The sequence below is a fragment of the Lepisosteus platostomus genome, chromosome 12 (assembly GCF_059453375.1).
Source record: "Lepisosteus platostomus isolate fLepPlt1 chromosome 12, fLepPlt1.hap1, whole genome shotgun sequence".
NCBI classification, from domain to species: Eukaryota; Metazoa; Chordata; class Actinopteri; order Semionotiformes; family Lepisosteidae; genus Lepisosteus; species Lepisosteus platostomus.
The window spans coordinates 4,435,763-4,460,137 of NC_142622.1; the positions used below are offsets into that span (position 1 = coordinate 4,435,763).

Here is a 24,375-nt window from a genome sequence, read left to right on the forward strand (position 1 = left end):
ATTACTGGGTGATTACAAAGCTTTGGTAAACTAAGAAATGTTGTTTTTTATCATTTCAGTGTCTTTTTTATTTATTTTATTATACTATAGTTCACACATCCTTTTATGATTTTATTTTTTTAATGTTCAGGATATCCCTCACCACCCTTTGATTATATACAGTACCAATCTAACTCAGATACAGCTTGGAGTATCTATCTTTGAGAAGTGTCCTTTCTCCTTTCCTTTCTCCTTGTGTTTCCTCTTCCCCCTCAAAGTTATGGAAGTAACGATTGTTTCTTTACTTTAACTTGTCCGATTTGGGGGAGGGTATTAAAGAGGAATTAATATGTGGGTGCGATTTATTTCCAGTGTGTCCACATCAACTGTAAACTCAATGGCCTCCTCTCATTTGTGACTTTCTGAATAGAGCTATATCTTACACCTAAATAACATGACCTAAATAACATGTCTGGAACAAGATAAACAGTCCTGTTACTGAAGACGATACCCTAACTTCTTTCAGGAAACAGTTGGATGAGATCACCGGATCAATGGCTAGAGAGGCCCAAAGGCTTCCTCTCATTTGTAACCTTTCTAATGTTCTCAAAACTGTGTGATGTTCACATGGATTTATATTAGGACCACTGCTCTTCTTCAATCTTGATACTTGGGATTGTTAGTAAACCAGTCACGTTCACAAAATGAACCTGAAACGGTTAGAAAAGATAAGCAAATATTGTAGAAACTGCAATAGAAATTCAACATTAATTAGTTAAGTGGAATCCAAGTAAAAAATATGAAACAGGAAACACCGGATTTGAAGAAGCTGCTTATGAAAAATACTTAGATGGACACATTGTCTGAGTCTTCTTTGATCAGGGGTCTGCAAAGTACATCACAGGCGCCATGAGTGTAACGCAAGATGATTTTGATTGGCACACACCAAGAAATAGTATAATTAACTGTGAAGAAACTATGTAGAAATAACACTACATGCCATGCTTGACTGCTTTATCAATCTATTAGCTAATGACGTTACCCAACGAAGGCTCTTTGACACAGAAAGCAAAATTATTCTATCGGTTTGTTTAGCACATAATTTTAACTAGGCCAGCCTTCTACTTTGATTGGCATGATTTGATTGGCACAACAGGAGAATAAACAGCAAAGATGTTTGTTAATCATTTTTAGGAAAGAGTAACTGACATAACAAAAAAATATTTTGTGACAACTGACACTGTTATGGTCAGAAACCAGAAGGATTGTGCAAAGATCATTAAGGATCGAACTGGCCACCCAGTGGTAAATTTGTATTGTATTATTCTTCAAGAAAATCTTTGTGCCAAGGTTTCGAATTTTGAGCTCAATAACGTGAAGACCGCAGTGGTGAATTTTCTTGCTGCTGGATTTGCCTTGATACACAGAGGGTTTCAAACTGCTTGAGAAGATGGACAGTCCATATAAGGACATTCTGTCAATGTTTGCTGGCAAAGCAGTAGAATGGTTTTAGCATTTTGTGGATTGTTTTGCAATCAAGACATTTTTGTCAGAAAAAGATCAAGTGGATGTTTCTTACGTCAACTCACATCTTAAATGAACTCTACTACCGCCTGCAGCGTGCAAACCAAACTTCCATCAGTCATTTTGAAAAATGGAAGACATTTCTTGTGAAACTTATAATTTTGGGGTGGACATGGATACCCCAATTTTCTGTTCTTCAAGAAATTTCAAAACACTGCACAAACAGTGTTGCTGAGATTGTAATGAACATCCAAGAATGCACATCAGACTTTTCTGTCAGATTTCAGGATCTCCAGCATTTTGGCCCAACGTTTTCCTATCAAACCAGACAATGCTGTTACTACGGATGTGTATTTGACAGTGTTTCACTGAATGGGTGTCAAAGATTTCAAAACGCAGCTCACTGAATTACAATGATCAGACATACGGGCTTCAAAGTTTGGTGATCTGTGATGCCCCAGGATACCAATATAGATCACAGGGTCCCTATCGTGACATGTTAGAATTCCCCGACTGTAAAATCTGACTATTTGAAGATTCCCTGCTCTCAATATTTGGATCTAAATACTTCTGTGAAAAGATATTTTAACATTTAAAATCAGCAAAGGAAAGGATCACCCTAAATGGTAAGATCTGAATATTAATTCATGAGACTGCTAAAGTGTATGTAAGACTATTACTGATGTTAAACAATTATCTTGGCATGTCACTTTCAAGAGGTTACCAAATCCCTGTTTTATACCATATAAACAAACTATAAAAATGGCATACTGGATAGTAGATATCTAGTCAAAAACACAATTGACAATCAAAGGACAGACACCGCCGACATAGTCTCACAGCCAGGCAGCTATGAGGAGTCACTGCTGAGAAGCAAGGATGCAGTGCCAATCTAAGCCAATCCCAGCAACAGCCAGACGATGCTGCAGCCTGGATTCAAGCATACAGCTTTAAGGCTGTGGAACACAGCCTACTTCAGTAGTGGCTTTGTCAAATTAATTAATTTTGAAGTGCTCTGTATGTGAAAACTGAAATATAATGTAAAAGTAAAAAACTGTCAACACAATTTTATTCACGGTGTAATCATTATATAGTTGGTATTATGTACTAAACTGTCCTTTGTAACTGTGTCAAACACAGAAGTAACTGGGAGTGATCAGAGAGTGTTTTTATTCCTTCCATTCTTGGCCATAAAACTCTGATCCCCTGCAGAAAGGCAGAAAGGATGGCACATTAATCCACAACACCATCTGCTGCCAAGCCATGATCCCAACAATTCATTTTTAAAGTGACTGGAAAACAAACCAGAGCGAAAGAAAACATGCTTCTTTCTTTTCTTTGCTTCTGAAAATACGACTTCTAAAACGAGTACAAAACAGCCTCAGATGTCTGGTGGTTTAAAGGATTCTCAAAATAAACTAAACTCTGGGTTAAAAATAAAGTCTTGTGTTAGTGATCAAAAAATCATGGAGAAGTTTATTTATGTGTTACATATAGAAATCTGGTTTAGGTTTTAATGTGTTGAGCGATAAAAGTCCACCAGTATAATGTCAGCAAAAAATATGGAAAAGATGTTTGATGGTCAAACCAAAAATATTCAAAAATGAATGACTGATTACCCAGAACAAAATCACTTAAAGCTTCTAATATGACAACTTGTGAGGGGAAATATGGAAAGACTGTGGTATTGGACAGAATACATATCATAGAATATAGATTAAATTATACTTCCAACGCAGTAGGAGGTAATAATCCTATTATTAAATGAATTAGATTGTCATTGTTTTAGGTATGTTTTAATGTTTAAAAACATTACCTACAGAAGATGAAAATATACTGTATTTAAAGGTTTAGTGTTATTAAAAAAAAAGAAAGCATGTTATACTTGAGCTTAACTTTAAATCAAAATCTGCTTTCAAAACATTTTGTGAAAATAAAAGTACGCCCTGGCAGCTGTTAGTAATGGAAGATAATCCAGTCACATTTATTTTAACTTCAGATGTGCCTTCACCCATGTAACTTCACTTCTACACGAGTTAAATTCTTTACTATAACGCAACACATATTTTGACAAGCAACTCGATTTCAAGTTTTGCACCTCAAACCAGCTGCTGCCGTTACTAAACGTCCGGAGCTCTCCCGTCTCTCCCCTGCAGCACTCAGAACTGGGAGTTTTCCCAGCAGGTGAAACTAGACAACACCGCTTACATTTCAGTGGCCTGACCTAACAGCAAAGCAAGCCAGGGTGGAAACATACACTCAAAAACAGATGGGTGGCAAGTTCTAAATAAAATCCAACTTTGGGATGGGACATCCACAACTATTAGAATTATGTTTGTTTCTTAGAATAGCAAATACACATATAGTGTATTTTATATTCATATGTTTTGAAGTAGCATTTCTTGAGTTTTGCATACAATTGTAAACCGTAATGTTGCTTTAAGTGTTGACGGTTGTTGTTATATGGTTTTTGTTTATCAATCTTTGTTAGAAAAATTAAATACAAATGTTATTCACAAAAAAGGTCTCTAGTCTTCCTACAATGTATAGACACAGACTTGATCTACCAGATTTTTACCAGTCTTTCTTTGCTTCTTTTTGAGTTTCTGTAAGTGGTGGGCATACTTGTCTTTGGTTGTGCACAACACCTACTGTTCTTACTCTTTGCTTGTTTTGGTTAAACAGAAATAGACCTCACATGAGGTTTAAAAGGGAGAAGACAGCTCTGGGTTCCTCTGGTGCCATACCGTACACCTCTCACAACGGCGTACAGTATATCTTAATCAAATCTGTACTGCAAACTATGTTTGGGGTGATGCACTGACAATAAGTATACAGTAGCAATGTCTCTGTCACATTCAAATCTAATTTCTGCAGCAGGAGCGATGGCACCCGAGCATCGTCCTCTTGGAAGCTGAGACTGTGCTGCCTTGTGAATTAACATGCCTTTCACGGGGCTCTGTGCCAAATTCAGCCCTGAAGACTTTGAAGTAAAGCACCTCTTAATATGGTGTGATGGTCCTCATCCAAACCTTGTTTTGGCCACTGTTACGCTAAGCTTGCTTACCTGCTGACAGTCTACCACGATGCACTGCCTGTTTACTGTGACTGGTGCTCTGATCACTACTGCTCCACCAGAGCAGAGTAAATACATCTCTGATTAATGGAGATAGAAATTAAGTGTAAGGCAAGTGTAAGTCCTGAAAATGTCAAGTTTTATGTTTTGAAATAACCGCAGCCTCAAGATTACACCATATACTGTAACCACAATAGTAACCGTGTGGGTAATGGAAAAGAACATGGCAACTGTAATCAGGGGGAGACCTTATTTTGAGTCTTTTATATCTACATAAACTATTGCTAATAATTATAACAATCACCATCGCCATAAGAATAAGAAAAAGGAGATTATGTTAGTCAAAAAGTAACACAATATTACTTTTTGCCATTTTGTACAATGTCCATTGTAAGAAATGTTAACCATGTTCTCAGGTCACACAAACCACTTTTCTTTGAGAAATTCTGCAGTTGTGTGTTTTATGATCTTTTTTCAAGCAGATCTTCCCAAATGTTTTGAGGACAGCCACATGAAAGCAAGACGCAGAAAGACAGACTAACGACTGCTTTACAGAAAGCTAACTGGCACTGCTGCACCAGTTAAACTAATCTGGCCTACTACAGCCTGTGCGAGAAAGCCACAAAGCGTTTTTACGACTGCCATTGAAACAGAATTTACAGTGTGCTCACCACCCCCAAAAAACAGGCAACAAACACTTGCTTTCTTTTTTTGAAAGGTTTATATGTGCACAGAACGTTTATTGACTATAACCTTAGTAATGTCTTAAATTTATATTAAGACTTCATAGCTGAAATAAAAAAAATACTGTGTTCTTTCATATTAGAGGTAACAAAATCACAAAAAGTGATAAAAATACTCTGGTCATATACTGAAAAAGAAAGAGAAAGGAGTGTGTTATTTTAATATGATCAAAATAAACCGTTACATGGAAGAAAATAATCTCAAATTCAATGTTTTCAGAGCATCTTGGTGTCACTTGAGATTCCTCAGGCTAACATTGATAATGTGAGCCAGAGAAACAGCCAGTCCTCCTTTTGATTTCACAGCTCTTTAAATACAAGCTCCGATGACACGATAGCCTCCAGCTGAAGCAAGCTACTGGAGTTCGATAATTCAGTCCCTAAGGCATCTTTTCAGACTTTTGCCAAAATAAAATTGGGTTACTTGCAGTATTAAAATAGATTGGCTGTGACTCAAAATTCTGTGGTAAATGCAAAAGTATAACAGGAGGTAATTCAGTCAAATCTATGTTTTAAGAGACCTACTGTAAATGATTTTTTTTTTTACCATTTACTACAATGGGGCTGTTCAGTGCGTACACCTCTCTGTTGTATCCTACCAGCACAAGCAAATATATTCTCACCCAACACACCTGCCACAGATCATGCACTTCGGCTTTGACAGATCTGTGTGTTTGTAAGTCATAACAGTTACAGTAACTTGTTAAAATGCTTCACCCAGACTCTTAGGATATGATGAGAATAAAGTACAGTTTAATTCACCAACAACCTCGCAGGGCACTTGCAGCTATAAACTCAGTGGAGTGGCAGTGCTTCTACAGACTTTGTATACAAAATTCTGTGTGGCATTTTCTGTAGCCTATCATTATTATATTAGGCACGATATATTTTATTAAAATTGGTTCAATTAAACAACTTCTTTGACCTGTAATATATCATTATTCTAGTTTTAAAAATCAAACAATTGAAACACACTTTGCTGTGCTCAGTATGCTACAATTGTTAATATTAAACATACATTAATTTAAGTGCTTATTTGAATAATCTGAATGCAGAGCGTATTTTTGTAATTGAAGCTTACATTTTCATTTCATGGTTCAATGTGCAATATAAACAGACTAAAAGCTCAATAATAAGTATCTAATAATAATAAGATAATAAGAATACAGTTAATTTTCTTTGTCAGACTTCAATTGAACTGTTCTACTGATTTAGTTATTTGTAATGTATTACATTATCCAACAGTTTTTAAAATGTATCTTCTGTATAGAAATATATGGTAAAGACATACAGCATAATGTGCATTGTTGTTTACTGTAAGTATAAAATGTAAGTATTATTAAAAGTATTATCTAAGTATTCTTAAAAGTATTATCTAAGTATTATTAAAAGATTTTACCAAAACAATGTACTTTCTGAAACAGCAAATATACATTTTCTTATTATTGCATAAAGAAAACTTTGCCGTAAGTCTGACATTAGCATTTCTATTAAAATAAAAATTGCCTGGAACTGGAAAAAGAAAAATATATTATTTAACCCAATCAAATTCTTGCAATGGGAAGCTAAATGTAAAAATTATTAAATCAATCTTTACTGTCTTGTTCAGTTTTTGTTTTTGTGTTTATATACCTGGAACTAAATATGGAGAACAAACACTATTTTAAAAGCTATCCAAAAACATAAATGGTAGTGGCAGAAATTATCATGAAAAGGGAAGTATTCTGTATAGAATAATACACAGGCTCAAACCCTAATGAAAGACAGAATTGGGAAGCAGATTAAGGAAGAGATCACTTCATCCTTTGTCACTTTTTTGTTCAAAAGTTTAAGCCCATTTGTCAGAGAAGGAGTTACTGTATAACAGTATATTCAACAAATGGAGATCCAAAAACTCCTTCATAGTTACCACTTTCATATGTTTTTCAGCATTTGTTATCAGAACCAGATGCAGAAAACAGCTTTCCAATGGCATTTCATTTACGACACCCTGTGGATTTTGTCACTCTTTGTGGTTCTGGCACAACACATGTAATACCATATCTGCCTTTCATGAAAATCCCTCTGCATACAACCAGTCCTGCAGCCTTCAAAGCATTTAAAAACATTTCAAGCTTTTCACTTCGTATCTAACAACAGGCAAAGAGCGTCCTAGGATTTATTTAGAAAAAGTCACTGCGTAGTCTGTTTTCATTACCCAGTAACTTCAATATCAAAGCTAGGAAAGTAAACACAGACATCCAGACCATAAATGAAGCTCAGCATCCAGAACAGAATAACTAAAAATATTTAATTCGGTACAGCAATCAAAAAAGAATTCATTGTATAAACTGTTAATTTGAAAATGTTGTTTTGGGAATGATTAGGTTTCCTGGCTTTCCCCTGTTTCTGTTTTGAAAACTCCCTGCTTTCCTTAAAGTACAAGGCTTACATTATACTTAATCATAATTGTTCACATTTAAATTAAAGTTTTTTTATCACAACAGGCTCTTGTGAGCTTTACCAAAGTGAGTGGACCCACATCATCCACTGCTGAAGTGCACTGTCCATGAAGTTACCATTATATACCAGTGGTCACACTGTACAGCGATCAGGCAGAAAACTGAGAAAGTACTGTAAATCACCAATTGAAATAAGAGGGCAATTTAGGTAGGCAAAAATGGGTAAGGCCCCCCATAAGGAAATAAACCAAGAACACAGGGTTAACACCTCTGCTCTTATGAATAGGACTGGGGCATTGGGCTATGCAAATTCTGGTCCAGAGTTCAGAGTGCCACCTACTGGTCCATCAACACCAGCTGCTAGTTTTTCCAGGTTTTCTATTTTATTTAGCGGGCTCCCATCCCAGTAATGACCAAGACCATCTTTGCTGAACTTTTGAAATCTGACAAGATCAGGCTACACAGTAGGAATGCTGCGGTTATTTTTTTCAACAAATCAAATACAGACACTGAAGCTGGTGTGCAATTTATTATTTCAGGTATGGTCAATTTTGTTTCATGTTCTGCAGAAAAAAAAAACATCTGTCCATAATTAAATTTGAACTGTACGGTTACTTTCAAATGTTGTCATATTTAAAGGTGAAGGTAAAAAAAGTATTTGAAAACTGTTTAATCAATGCATTTTACAAATTATTTAGGATCAGAAGATAATTGTATGCGTTATTGGCCATTCCTACACATAGCCTCTAATTAGATAGTTAACTTAATTATAATTGTCAAATTATCAGTTATGTATTTGGTAAACATTTCTATTGATCACCTTGAACCACAAGACACATACTGCATATATCACTAGTTCTTCTAGCTACTATTAAAAAGGTTATATTAAAGAACCTCCAACTCCTGAACAGTGGACTAATACAGTGAATGAGATTCACTTTATATAATGGAAAATATAACATTTTCTCTCAATGTGCAGTCAGAAAGATTTAACAAGTACTGTTTAACCTGGAAAAAAATGATGTCCCTATTAAGACCTGATTTCACTTTCTGAAGTACAATTGCATAATATTCCAGTGCAGACCTTTAGTCCTTTCTGCATTTTTTCAATATTAAACTAATGTAGATTTGAAGTAATTATGATTCTGTATTTAACCCCCCTGTCTATGCTGACATAATGTAAACAGTTCTAAGGCAACCTAGCCTAGATAGTGTCTGGGTGGTATGATGCATATTCCACTACTTAATTCAGTAGTTCAGTTAGATTCTAAAAATGCAGAGAGAGACGAGATATGCAAAGTGTATCTGACGCAGCTCGCCTGGCTGAGGGAATTGGCACCCCTCTCAGTATTGTAAGGAATGAGCCAGGGAGCTGCAGCAGGGGTGTGGATGGGGTGGGTGGAAGTTATAAGAGCGCTACAGGAGTCTCGGGTGCGAGTCTTACTGTATATACTGTACGTAGCCAAGCGGAAGTGTTCTAGATTAGGATCCAACAGTCCTCCCGAATTTCCGTTATAACTCCATTTATGGTCTAAACTGTACACAGAGGGAAAAGTAAACTTCTAATGATCTGTGCTTCTCTATCGTTTTAGCTCCAGCTTGTTTCAAAAGAACCTTGTTCTTCCTAATCCATTTGGTATATCACTGTGTGAGCTGTGGCTTGAAATTCAATATGCGAGGGAATCTACAGAGACAGATTCATTTACTCTGCAGACAATTCAAACCACTTTAACACACACAGTCCATTACATTAATTCTGTGAACTTTTAAACTTCTCTTTTGCAGTTCAACTGATTTAGGGTTGCTGTAGCTAAGTGGTTTAATAGTTATGCAATGCTTGTTTACAAACTATTAGCATTTATGAGTATGAAGCAGATTGTGTAGATTCTAAATACTGTATTGTCTTATTTGAAAGTGTCATGATTGTAAACTCAGACATCAACAAAATGTGATAAATACCAAGTCTGAATAACACACCTGGGGCTAAACATGTCTAGCAAAGACTTCAGAGCCAAACTGATATTGAAATATTATAGAGCAGGAGTCAGATGTGCAAGGTGACCTCTACATTATAAACAAGAAAATTAAATATGTATTTTTAAATTCCATTAAAAATATACAGAATACTTAGGAACAAGTTATAGGTTTATTCCATGCTGAAAAAAAGAAGAAAGAGAACACAACGTTTCGGCCGTGGAGCCTTCTTCAGGTGTCAGGTGTCAGGCTCCACGGCCGAAACGTTGTGTTCTCTTTCTTCTTTTTTTCAGCATGGAATAAACCTATAACTTGTTCCTTTGTAGCCTACGCATGCTGACGCAGCTACCCACTTGAACTACTACAGAATACTTAGCCCTGCTTTAATGAATTATTATAACACATTATCCTAATTGGCATTAGCAAGAGAATGTAATACAAATATTGACAACTTCTTTTTTGTAAAGGACAAAATTTAATAACACAAACAAAATTTAATAACACAAGCTAGCAGTGCGGGCTCAGGCTGACATACTGTATGTCGTTTCTACAGACTACACTTCTTACCACCAGGACCGAAACTTACAATGGTGTGAAGTCAGCTCCTGCAAGCCTTCCTAAGAACGGCAAGTAAGCTAACACAGTTTCACATGAGTCACATCGCCTGCTGAAAGGGCTGTGAACAAAGCTGCTTTACATCATCACTCAGCGAGTCAGAGAAATGGAGCATCTCAGTGAAAGCACCGGTGGACGCCTGGAAAGCACTGAGATGGTCACTGAACGTCGCAAACATCGCAGGCTGCAGAACACCAGAATTGTTTCGCAAAATTATAGTCAGCAGATAGAGACATTCACAGAGTGACAGAGATACAGTCTGGCGTACGTGCCTTTTTCAGAGAATTGGGAAAACAAATATTGCTCTGTTTTTTTAGAAACAAGCAATTTACGTAAGTGAATGTTTTTCATTTAATAGGCACAGACTATTACAGTATAAATGGGAGTGAATCTGCACAAAATGCAAGACAATAATCACATTTACTCATAGAAAGTACGCACATATATTTTCGTCGTTGACTGCATAATATCCACATGGCTTCTAGCTTTCTGGTACTGAAACGCTAAACTGGAGCTTTTTATTAAAAAAAAACATTAATAAAATAACTTGGATGATGATCCAATCTGACAGAACAGCAGCATTAGTTGAATTGCAGTGTTGTATTGATGTGGCCCAGGCCAGCCCACTTAAGAAGCACAGCAATGTTACCAATATACCCAGTGTGCATGACTGAGGCAGTGAGCACAGAGCAGCCGATACAGTATATCTAGATGGTGATGAGCAGACATTGACCACACCAGCCTCAGATGTACAGGGCTGTGAAGGCATGACAGTCTTCATGGTTTGTGGCTGTCACTAGAGATGGTTTGAGAGAGAGAAAATACACAGCGCATGAAAGAATCTTTGTGGTGCAATCTGGAAAAGTATTCAAAAAAGCAAAATGCACTGCAACTTGCCAAGAAGCGAACACATATGATTGAAGAAGTACTATAAATGTTCTGGCTCCATATACCCCCGAAAACTGCGGTTTTAAGTTAAATCATAGAACATGCTCGTACATTAAGGGTCATCCGATCCCCAGGATAACAAGAAAGGAATGGCTGTGTTTACAATAGACCCAAAGCATAACAATATCTTTAAAGACATAGAATGCTTTTATGTTTCTCCCCCAAAAAAAGTGTCAGCAGTCCGCTGAGTGATCATAAACTGATATCTTTTTCCTGACAAACGCAAGATGATACCAAAGGAGACATTGAGGACGGTAAGGCTGTAAGGTGCTGTTCATTTTACAATCGCTATCATTTCACCACACATCTTTCATGCAGATGTTTCATGCAGACTGGTCCCTGCCTTGGGACCAGTCGAGATATTAGTTGTAGCCTGGCTATATTTTTACAGCAATAACTGGATGAGACTGAGTCAGAGGCTGCAGCTGGAGACTCTGAGCCAGTCTGACCTTTTTCAGTAAACCTACACAAAGTTATTAGACAGCCTACTCTTTATTTACTTATTTATTTAGGTGAAGTGCCCCAAACTATGTTAAAATATTTCCCTGTATACTAAGGTGGAACATACGATAGTGTCCCCTGAATCTTATTTTTCAACTATAAAATGTAGATTTAACATTTAATATTGTATAAGCTTTAAGAGCATGGCCACTGTCATACACTCAAATACAGTATACTTCAGATCAATAAGGATATTGCTCCAGGAGAATAGCAGATGTTGTGAATATTAAGGCAAAATTATTCATGCACAAGGCCAGAGAATTTCACTGGTAATTCAAGAAAAATATCTCATCAATCATTTTGTTCAAGCCTGGATAAAGGGGTTTGTGTGGTGGTTTAAAAAATATTCTAAAGTGTAGTAATGCACATGGCAGAAGATAGACTTTTACTCTACGTAATTCATGAATATACAGTACAGAGGAGAAAGCAACTCGCACACTTTCCAAAATATTTTCATAACTTAAGGGTGGCCTTTAAGTGTATTTTTCCATCTAAATTAGCAGTTTAATGGATGATATAATAGTGCCCACTTTTTATCAGATGTGATCTTTGAGTTGCAGCTCGTTTTTATACAAAATCTCCTTAGAGAGATGCAGCACATAGGTTACAGACTGTGAGGAAATGTATCATTGGACAGAGTAGTCTTTGCATGCACTTGAAGTCTGTGTCTTAGAGATTAGGCATAGGAAGTACAGCACATGCAATTGAAAATCCATGTGGGTGGGCAAGCATATGTGGCTGTCTGGATTAGGAAGTGGTAGACCACATTTTTTATTACAAAAATGTCTTTATAATATCATACTCATGGGAGTACGCCAGCCCTTTCACAAGCTGATAGTGTCTCAAAGTTGCTTACTTGCTTGTTCTTTTTTAATTTGGCTAGAGCATTCCATAATTAGTGTGCAAAGTAATCCCAGATATTTTCCTTTTACATGCAAAATGCCCATTTCGTCTCACGATTCCTCCGTTTCATTTCGCTGTCCAATGTTTTACTTTTAAGTTATTGTTTAGAACTCTTGTCTCAGCTTCAGCAGCACCCAAATGGCTCGTATCTGGCTGAAAAGCATCAATAAGCAGCGATGCCAGTGTTAATGGAGCATTAAGAAGTACTGTACAGTAAGTGACAGCTCCATGTGTAAGTGTGTGTAGCTGAAATGGAAAGTCATGTAAGACTAGGTTTACAATATGAAACCTTAATATTAATTAACTTAGTGCATGAGGTTATTATTACAGGACCAAGAATTAGTTTTATTTTCCCAGAATTAATTTATTTTCTGTATAGTAGGAAAGAGAACCATTATTCCAGACCACTGGCTAATGTCTCAGCATTTCTATCAACGTTGAAATGTATTTGAAATAATTTGGCTTTACCTGGCAATGGAATATATACTCTGGAGTGGTTTTCTTGAATTTCATATTCCAGACTAACGCAACCCCATCAGGCTCATGTGGGGCATCTTCATTATTATTATAAGAGGCCACCAACAGCTCAGGATACTGCGAATAGGGAACAAAAGAACATTGAAATGTTGCAATAAAATATTCATTTTTAAAATGTAGGTGCTATCTAACCTTCTAGCAGAAGCAAATTATTTTCACTGAAAAAGATACTGAATTTTTTTTAATGCTTGAAAATAAATTAAAAAAACTTCGAAAATGAGTGAAAGGCAATCTTTGCTCATACCTGTGGAGACCAGTCCAGGCAAGTGACAACACGGTGCTTGGACCAGTGTTCATCATAAAACAGGCGGCTGAAGGAGAGATTGGATCCCGCCTGAGTGTCCCTAAATATAAAATAAAAGCATCTGAGAAATCTGATCTCCAGATTTAAGACAGAATTCCAAACATCACGGGGCTCGATTTTTAGAGATGAGTGTGTGCAAGCCCATAGCTTTTACTAAAATTCTCCCTTTAGAATTCAACTTACAGATCTACAGCAAGGTGATATTATAATAACACACTTTTAAATATTAAACAAAAAGATGCCACTTACTGAGCTGATGCAACAGGAAAGAGCATTCATAGAATATCTACGCTGGAGGAAAGCTACTGTAACAACAGAATTGAGTTTCTGTTTTAGGAACTCAAACTGCAAAATGGCATAAGCTGTGAGCTGTGTGCAAATGGCCCCCATCACCTTAAATGTATTCGCAAGAAGTCTTGAGACTTGATTGTGAAGGAAGAAACTCATAAACACTTTTTGGCGCAATTAAAACATCTTCCTGTCCTCTGGTAATACATTAAGCAGACTGGAATATTCAGAATGGGAGGTGAAAATGAATTCAAACCTTTAAAGCTCCCTCAGCCAGCACAAGTCAAACACTTGTTCTGTTCAGTTAAAATGCAATTTCAGAAAGTGAGTAACGGAATGAATCACATTGGTTAACAAATAACAAAGGTTGACAATGGCAATGAATTAAAAAATAGGATATTAATTTACTATCACATTTTTATGAATGATAAGAATGATGGCAGGTTTACAAGCTAAGCAATGGCAGCTCCTCAGTTTCACCATGCTGAATTTAGTTCAAGTACAGTAGGTACAGTAGCTGCCCCAGCATGCGTAGGCTGTAAAAGAACAAGTAAAGGTTTATCCCATGCTGAAAAGAAGGACAGAAGCAGACTGGCCACTCAGGTATGAAGAATGAAGTGAGAGGGGTGAAGAGAGGCGTGAAGTCAAAACCTGCATTTTTCAAAGCCAAAAAAGTAAAAAAAAGTCAAATTTGAAAACAAAGTCAGATTCGCAGGTTCTTACTTCTCTCCTTCTCCCGCCTCCTCTCCCCTCCCAGCTTTTGTTCTCCCGTCTTTATCAGCTGCTGACTTTCCTCTCTTTCTCACTGCCAAGGAAGGCTCCACAGCCGAAACAGTGTGTTTCTTTTCTTCTATTTTTATGCTGAACTTATATGAGCATCAATTTCCTATTTCTTCTCAGTCACTGATGGGAGCATCAGAGCATTCCTTTGAAGCGTAGTGAACAGGAGTACAAAGGCTGTAACATCCTGAGTAAATATGTTACCGCCCGTGACCTCGAGCCTTATCAATCCGAGTGTCAGAAGGAGGAATGGCTCAGCATGCTGCGGTGCATCAACATGGCCGCTCTCTGATCTTTTTTCCTTCCCTCTCAAAGGGGAGGACGGAGCCAACAGAGCGAGCTCACCCTTCCTTCTCCTCCAGGTCCCGCCCGCTGTAGTCGAAGAAGATGTCCGAATCCTCCGCCAGGGCGCGCTCCATGACCCGGATGGTTCGGTCAAAGAAGATCAGGAACTCCTCCGAATGAAGGACCTGCTGCTTCTCCTCCTCTGTGAGCTCCCGGGGATGGGCTTCGGCACGCAGTGGGAACAGACACAGCGAAAGAGAGAAGGAAACCCAGCTCAGCCTCCCAGGCCAGCTGCCGAACAGCGGAAGGAGTTGGAGAAAGGAACATGTTCTGAACTGCCTTCACTGCCCTGCACGAGAGCGATCATTCGGTCTGCAACTGCCATGGGAGTGGTGGATCATTTTTACATTTTTTTCTATCGTACTATCTTACAAACATAAAAACCAACAAAACACAGGAAGACAGATGTGAAAATGTATGCCATAACATTCTCTTGTCTGGTTGGCACTATTGAACGCGTCTGAGGCACGAGAAGAGTTCAGTTAGGCCTGGTTCCATTATGCTAAGACAGCAGGCAGACAACATTAGGAAATGCACTTATGGAAGTGAGAAGTTTAGCTGACTGAAAAATCTGTGACTTTTCCAGACAGCTGGACAACAGAATATGCATTTGTTGGCATTTAAAATAATCATTCATCATGTATGCCCTTTATATTCTGTGTTTAAAGATATAAAGATGCCCTGGTTCTTGTCATTGTTGGTAACACTATTGTGCGTGCTTGGATGATAAAACCCCCTGAGAATGATCTGTTTTAGAGCAGAGACATTGAGTTTATTCTGCTCTCCAGATGGCATGGCCTTCTGAATAAACTTACTTCAAAACTACACTGAAGTGTACAGTGACTTCTGCATCTCTACATTAATAATATTATTTCACATAATAATATTTAATACTTTAAAATGTAATTTTCTGGTTAGCAAGGATTAATGACAGTGGGTTCATTGCACTCTGAATTGAAACAACAAAATTTGAGTGCAAAAGGGGAAAATGGTGTTTCCTATTATTCAGAAAATAGAAGCTTTTGCATTTTGCAAATGTCATACAGGTAAATGTAAAATCTTCATTTCTGCACTTCCAAAGCTCTGCTAAGACTCCAGATGGATGACACAAAGTATCAGTACCACATACTGTACATACCGAGCAAGAAAAAGTAGCCACCATGACTTTCGACAAATAACAGAAATCACCAAGAAAAAACATCGTATCTAAATGTCAAAATAAATAAGCAAATGCCCAATGCTTTCAGCCTCCACAACTTTAATGTTCATACCGATGAGGCATGGTTTGATGTCATTCGGTCCAATTTTGTCTCTAACTATTAGTTGGCCTCCACTTTGATCTTAGCTTTCAGATTGGTGCTGCCTTCTCTGACAACTAATAAGGAAGACAAAAGGGTGATCAAAGTATTTTTTCTGAGGCCAAGTTCAAGCCAGTAAGTCCGGTGCACTTGATCTGATAAAGCTTTATTCTGCCTGAGCCGTTATTTACTATATAGCCATACAAAGAATACACTCTCTTGTGTCTTTGATGTTTTGAAAGAGGTCAAGTGACACATTTTTAATCAGCACTGACACAAAATGGTACAGACTGATAAGGCGAACCAGGCCAATGGAATGTCACTTGATATATCGTGCTATATAACTTGGCCTATTCTAAAATCTAAATGAAACAGCTTTCATGCCAAGTTTCTTTTTTTCCCCAAAGTGAAACAAAATGATGTGTTCTAATTTGTGTATAAATTATAATAGACCTCGGGTGGCAAATTTCAACAATGTGTTTTTTTTATGCCATAAGTGCTTAATGTATTAATGTATTATGAAGGTTAGTGTTTCTGACCTGATCTTAAAGCTTGACTTTAGGGTAACGTACTATAACATCAGAGACACATGTCCATTGTGCAAATACTTCAAATATATGGGTCAATACATCAGATGCAAGGAAGCACACACTGTATACTGTATAAACAGAGGTCCCCCAAAACAATAAATGACATTAAATGCAATGCTAGCTAATTTACACATGCTTATTTATCATTTTTCCCACTATCACACTAACTGATTCACAAATAAGAGAACAAAGCACTATATTTCAGAAGCAGATTTCTTTTGCAGGGACAGTTGGTTAATCTAACTAGCAGGAAGTAGCAAGAGACGCCATCTTTGACATACCGTACAACACAGTAAAATTGATCTCTTCAAGGCATCTGTATGAAAACTTTGTGATGTAGGTTTTTACATGTAAGTTATCATGTAAGCAATGTCATGTAAGACAAGTTTAAATATATATATACACACACTCCAAATACCGTATGTACAGTGTCCAGAAAAGTCTGTGACCCCATAATACAGTTATTGGAATTACAGTGTCTTTTCAGCTACTATTGTTTAATCAAAAACCTTTTCATAATTAACCAAGAGGGTTTATATTTACTAACTCAATGACCTTTAAGATGTAATAGTATATTAAGTAAAGAATTAATACACTGTACATGAGGTAATAAGAGAGGCCCTGCTTCCCACTAACCACCGATGAAGATTTTCCCAAGTGGTGGCACACTGTTGATTAAACGCCATCAAAGGTAGGGTGGAGGTACTCTCACAAGGCTCTCTGCACTGTCAGCGGCACAGTGTATGAAATGCATTACACGATGCTTTAATATTCAGATTCATGTCAGTTACTTGTGAAAACAGCACATCTCATAGTAGTTTATCTTCATCAATTTAATAAGAGCTAAGAAATTCAGAAACAAAATAGCGTCGGAAATGACAGCTTTGCTGAACAATAAGGACTCAACGTAACAACACGAGTGTGACTGTAACATCACCAGAAGTGAAATAAAAAAATTGAGGGCTCTGCCTTTCATGAACCTATTTTATTTTTTAGGTCATAATAAGTGTTTGACCCTTGTTGTGATTTATCATAAAAAGAAGCAATATTTGTTTTAGGAAACAGGCTGAACTTTGAATTTTCCGGCATTTGAACAGACTCATCAAAATGTTGTCAGCATGATGAAAAAATCCAGATGGAGAACTTACTGTAAATCGCAACACTATTTCAATCAGAAAGGGGGTGTTGAGCTGAAGGCACAGAAGTCACATTGTTAGTTATGAATGAATGAACACCTTCTCACATGTTTCATACCATAACTGTCTGTGTCATTTGACCCTTTAACAGTTTGTACATATCAGCAGCAGGGATGTAAAGCAGTGACTTTTTACGACATTAACATTTTGAGTGTTAATGTCAGTACCTTCTTTTGTGTCCTGTTTCTCCTCTTCATCTTGCAGATCCGAATCTGGTCCAGGTTTTGGTTCTGTAATCTCCTCATCATCTTCATCCTCTGGGGAAGAAATAACAGCCATGTTTATTATCACCCGTGTGTGACTCCAGCTCCAGGAGACTACTACAAATAAGGCTAAATGCTAACAGACCTCCTACGATCTGACAAATAAATATGCAGCACCAGATGTAGGAAACCAGAACTTCCTCCTCATTTTTAGGACTCAGACTTTCAACAATCTTCTGAAAAAAAAAATCAGCACCACTGAATTTAGTTATTTAAAACAATGAAACAAATAAAAACAATTGCACAGGGCCAGGCCAGGTTTAATCTTCAATATTTTCTTAAATAAGGAAAAACAGAGGATGAGAACTTTCTGCATTGAACATTATTAAAATGTGATCCCTAAAAGCCGACCGTCTCTTTTGCACAGTATTATCATTTTTCCATTATTCTTGCAGCACACTGCTACAGCGTAACAGAATCATCAAGAATCCCTCTCTTGTGATAATCAAGCAACTGGGAATCTGTCTTCAACATTATTGATCACATCTTTAATGACTTGCTACACTTCAATTTTTTAAACATACACTATGTGTGACCAGCGTGCGAAAACCAGAAACTGGAAATTTGTAAATGAAACCTGTTCTCTTCCTCTTTTTGTGCATGACAAAAAAATAAACTGCATGCTGAAAACAACATAAACAAGCAAAGGAAAAAAATACTGGAGGATTACAGCTCCCAGACTAATTTAACAATGTGAATACTCAGTCATAACAGCAGCCCAGAAAAAAACCATCTATTCTCTTGCTGAGGACTCTTAATGGGAAACAGCAAGAGGCACCTGCTAAGTCCTGCCTGTGGCAATTTTCCATCCTTAATGACCTTGGAATGTGTTCCTAACCTCTGGGCCTCAGGCTTCTATGGCATGAGAGCAGATGCAAGCAACACTGAGTCTGCAACCTCCTGCGTGCCTGGCACCTGTAGCCATGAAACTGCAGTTTCACGCCAACCCTCTGTGGAGTCATTTTCAGGCTGACCTTCTCCAAGGGGTTAAATGAAGGCCTGACCCAGGGTCATATACTTGAGACAATTTAACAGTATGTACGTTGTCCCAGGCAAATGTAGAAACAAGAACATTTTCGAAAAGAATTAGTGAAGAACATGATTTTATTAAATTCAAGAAGCATAACGTAAATCCATAGTTTACTAAGTGGCCCGGAAGAAAGCGCAGTGACTTAAAGCTATGAGTTCAGATGTAGTGTTACTGTAGCTGAATCAAGTAGATGATGAGTAGTGCTCCGTCCACGAGCCATCTAATATTCCCAGATTCTGGTCACAGGGTCCAGTGTACTGTTTTTTAAAGAGCAGTGTAAAAATGTCATTCTAGCTCACACATGTATTTCTGATTAATACTCAGCTCTATATTTTCATACCCATATATAAATTGCCACAACTCTTATACGTATAAAAACATAATAAAATCAAGATTTTAGATAAAATATACAGTAAATTTATGATCTAAAAAGGCAGTACATAGTTGCTGGAAAAAAACTGTGTTACTTCTTTGGTACTTATCCATTCATTTTCTAACTGCTTTATCTAATACTGGGGATCCAGAGCCTATCCCAGGAAGGAGAAACAGGAGCCTCCTGAGCCCATTAATCTGTAAAGGTGCCTGGTTTTTCACAGGTTAAGCATACTTGCAACAGGACAAGCATAAAGTGGGATTAGTCAGCCAGGGCTCTCTTGGAAATCAGCAACACAGTGACCCCTGTGACCTCCAGGGCACTCGCAGGAATGTTTCAGCAAGGAACATGTCTCTTATCCAATTGGGGCTGAACTTCCAGTACAGGGCTATGGTGCCTTGTGACATCTTTGAAAGACACGTGGCTTAAAGGCAGGCTGATCAGAACAGTGTGCTTACACTTTCTCATTCTCCCTTGTGCGGTTACAGGGTCAGTAGCTGGTACAAAGCACACAAATTCAATGATGATTCTAAATGAAAAAAAAAGACATGTAGGATATAACTTATATTTCTTTCATGTCAACTGTGTGTGGTCACAGCAACCATTATTCACACTTACAGTAATCCTGGTTTATGTAATATAAATGTGTTAGAAATAAAGTGAGCATTTCCTATGCAATTAGAGTAAACGGCTGAGAAGGAATTTCACTTTTGGCTCAAGTGTAAACTAATAAACTCCTTGTTATAAAACACCACAAAACAACTAAGTTAACAGATATCTTGCTTTAAAAATGGCAAAAAATCAACAACGGCACAGAAAAATAAGCAGGCAACCTTTTTTTCTGTTTTTTTTTGCAGCTTTAAAGACCATTATCACTGCTGAATTTGCACAGCTACTGTACTGCACTCTTCTTGCAGATCTTGCAGAACCTTCACACAGGCATTCAATTAGTATTACAGTCTTATTAATGAGCTTCCTGAACCACATGAGGCTATGAAGCTATGTACTTCTAAGGAACTCTGTGATGGTTTAATTATGTCCCTGGGAATAAGGTACACACCAAAATTCAATTTGGCATCTGTATATTAAATTTTGCAAACTACTATTGTAGTAGCACTAGACTATGTCTTAGAAAATGCATTCCAGTTTACGCTTTCCACTCATTTGGTTGTTATGTTGTCATTCTGATACTGCAGAAATTGTTTGCTTAATCCACCCAGGAGTTAAGTTCTTGAGATGCTTATATTTGCATTTGGGTTTTAATGTCCTGATGTTTGGGAATGTCTTCATATTATTTTCCCCAGACTCTAAAATAGGCTACTGCAGGCTACTCACTCTCCAAAGTGAGCAAACCGCTCACACTGATTCAGAATGAATACAGATCGTTGATGTAATTTGGTCGACCCCAAAAGTGGTTTTGCTGAATGTGACAGCTCCACAGAGCCAGAAACCAGAAGAGAACACAGGATTCTCAGCCCAGACAGGCAGCCAGCCAGCCCAGCCAAAGCACAGGCTATGTGCATGATGTACTATATAGTATGTTCAAACGGTGTTAGCTCTTAAACGTCTGCCCTCCTTGAACAGCAGCTAGCCATGCACCTAATGTACGAGTTTTCTTCGGAATTTCTTGGAAATAAAGGTTCGATGAAGACAGGACCTATAGCATTATTTTGGAGTGACAAAATAAAAGAAAAATTGTTTGATGTTCAATGATAATTTTATTGTGTTAAGTTCAAGACCTTTATGGCTGTCATTTCAACCACTAAGAGAACTAAGAATGTCTAAAGGCCACTTTCTGGGGTCAGTTAATCCAGCAGGCTTGCTTGTTGCTGACAGTTAGCACAATGTCACTTCTTAGAACTGAGCTGTGTTTAGGTATCAGGTCCCTACATGTCACAGACAACAGTGAGGATGTTGAAAAACAGTTGTTAGATAACATATGTCCTTAGTCACAACAATCCAGATAAGAGACAGCAGGGGGATTCATGGCCACTAACATTATGTTTAGGTCACACAGCACGTAAGAACATACAGGTAGTTATCTTATTTATAGACTTACCTATATCCAACAATCAATCTGTTTGGTTTAAAAATATAAAAAAACAATGATGTTTAATTGGGGCTCTATATTGTACACTATGTGTAGTTTACAAACTTTAGGAAGAGGCATACTGTACTTGGAAGTTTCTTTTCATACATACTGTAGGACACAGAATACAGTATGTCCTACAAAATAATAAAAAAGTATATTAAAAAATAAAACACTGAGGTCCAATAGATCCACGTATTTATTTTAAACAAACACTGCTGTGAAAAAGTCTTAGACATTTTAGACATAAAGAGCTGATCAAATCTAATTGACTCAGAGTCAGGTGTTCCTTGTCATTAACACCACATGCTCTTCTCTACACATCTAAAATGTATCTAGAAGCTACTTTTTATACTACAAATACAAATCTATCAGGACTGTTGTTACTTAATTCTGAATGGATTTAGCTGTATATTACCAATAACCTGTGTTTCTGCATAGAACTGGAAAGCACTGAGAGCAGAACTGAGTGCAAAATGTCTGAGACTAAGAATCTCACAAAATAAAAATACAGATCAAAGAACTGCAATACATTGTCAGCATTAAATGACACTTTGTTGAAATGAAATTTTATGACATTAGTATCATGTATCACTACCATCAGCATTAACACAATCTGGGCAGCTCTGTAACATAGACCTGATCAGCTATGGCACATCTTGGCCAGATTTTCTTCTTTTAAGGGCACTAGTAAGATGGGAGCACAGATGTTCTGGTCGAAACTTGGCCACGACAATATCTCAACACTGTTATCCTGAAATTGTTCTGTTGAAATCCTAGAACCTGTGTGGTCTTCTGTTGTCCTGCTTTAATCTCAGATGTTGTCTTCTGTCAGGAAGCAACAGCTCTGTGCCAGTATTGTTACCCTGTGCTTCCAGAATGTTGCCTGTCCCTCACAGAGCCAAATCAACATTTGGTTTCTCCGGGCTGGTTGATTGTAGATGCAAACCATTTCAGTTTCTGAGCAGCTTCTCACACAAATAGGCCACTTCAATCATGCTAGCCAGTAGGTAATCTTTTTGACTCAAGAGCAACAAGGGTGGATGTTTCACTGTTATTGCATTAATTAATTTTGCCATTATAAAGATTCTTGATCAGCTTGTTACGGCAGTTTCACCTTAACTGAAATGCTTAACACTGAGCAACTGTTATTTTTATGAAATCACACTAATTAAGCTCAATATTTTATATCTGTAACATCTACAAACCTTAACCTTAATCTTTTCACTATTTAAAATGTAACCTTAGGTTGTTGTGTTTTCATCACAACAGCATTGCAATGGTTTATACTGTATATAGGGAAACACTGTCGTAAAATGAAAAGATACAGTTTTAAAGTATTGATTTGCCTGTTTTAATTGAATCAGGGATTATAATGCCTCAGCAGGACTGGACATTAACTAAGTGTCAGCTGTGTCTAAGCAATGAGATGTTTCATGGAATTGAACTGGTTTCAGTATCTTTTGTAGCAATCAGGAAATACTAGCTGCAGAGGTAATCATATCTTCCTTTCTCTGCTTAGCAGTATTTCAATCTTCTTGGCTTCCTCATGCTGGTAATTCCAATTTAAATCATCCCTGCTTCACGCTGACTTTCCTGTCTGCTAACACGAGTCTTGCACACTACATAAATAAACTATAAAATATAAAAATAATATTGAGATTTTTATCTTTCCCTCAGTTAATGTTTTTCTATTATGTAACAGAGATATGGACATAAAATAATTTAAATAACACGTGCATGATGTAAGGAATGAAAACCAACTTATCATGCATTCAATTTTTATAACCCCTATAAACATTAGAGTGGTTTACCACAGTAAAATTACAGCAAAGCATAGTAAATCACAGTGAAAACACTTTAATTTGCAAGATAAAATATAAAGAAATATTGAAAACTATGTTATGGTCTCTGGGAAGCTATCTGAAAGAAATATAAATGCACACTGCATATTGAAAAGACCCAAGGAAAATGGAAAAATCTCTGACCGCTTAACATGTTAAACTATTATAACGAGGAGGTCATAGAAATTTCAAAAAATCTTCTGGATTGAATACTAACACCACTGTTACCACCACGAGCTTTATATATTTCATGCACTCAGAATGACTGAAAAGATGTTACAGAATCTTCACTGCATGTCGCACACTATAGTTGTGTTTGGTATGGTCACGACGATGCAAAATAATTTTACCAGTAGTGAGAGATCAAAGAATCCCTCTTAAAATTGTAGCTAATGCTTTTAGAAATCTGCTCATGCACGATTCTGGATATATTAAACTTGAGGTTTGTCAAAAGACTTGGGCAACATCCAACAGTGCTTTAAAATGGCGAACTTAGAGGCAATGCCAATGTCTGTCATTGACAAATACATTTTGACGGAGCACCAGAAAAAATGGTACTGGTGTAACGCCTGTAAAAACCCATAATATAGTGGGAAGATGCCACTAAGTCTTTCATCCCTTTCTCACTAAGGAAATCTGCAGCATTACAGGAGTAGAGCTAAGGGCAAGGGTTCGATCAAACAAATACGTATCCTGGTCTCAAGAAGGCTGGATTTTTTTTCTGGGAGGAGATG

The 24,375-nt window shown here is 37.2% G+C and overlaps 1 protein-coding gene across 9 annotated transcripts in view; it reads right to left on the reverse strand.

Annotated features, from left to right (window-relative positions):
• Positions 1-24,375, reverse strand: part of dync1i1a (dynein cytoplasmic 1 intermediate chain 1a) — an 82,633-nt gene that overhangs the window by 20,670 nt on the left and 37,588 nt on the right. For all 9 annotated transcript variants that reach the window (XM_088600500.1, XM_088600503.1, XM_088600499.1 and 6 more), the window contains 4 exons: positions 18,210-18,299; positions 14,959-15,121; positions 13,486-13,585; positions 13,173-13,298 (listed from right to left, as the gene is read on the reverse strand). In XM_088600500.1, coding sequence (XP_088456626.1) covers positions 13,173-13,298; positions 13,486-13,585; positions 14,959-15,121; positions 18,210-18,299 — 479 coding nt within the window. The remainder of the gene's footprint in view (positions 1-13,172; positions 13,299-13,485; positions 13,586-14,958; positions 15,122-18,209; positions 18,300-24,375) is intronic.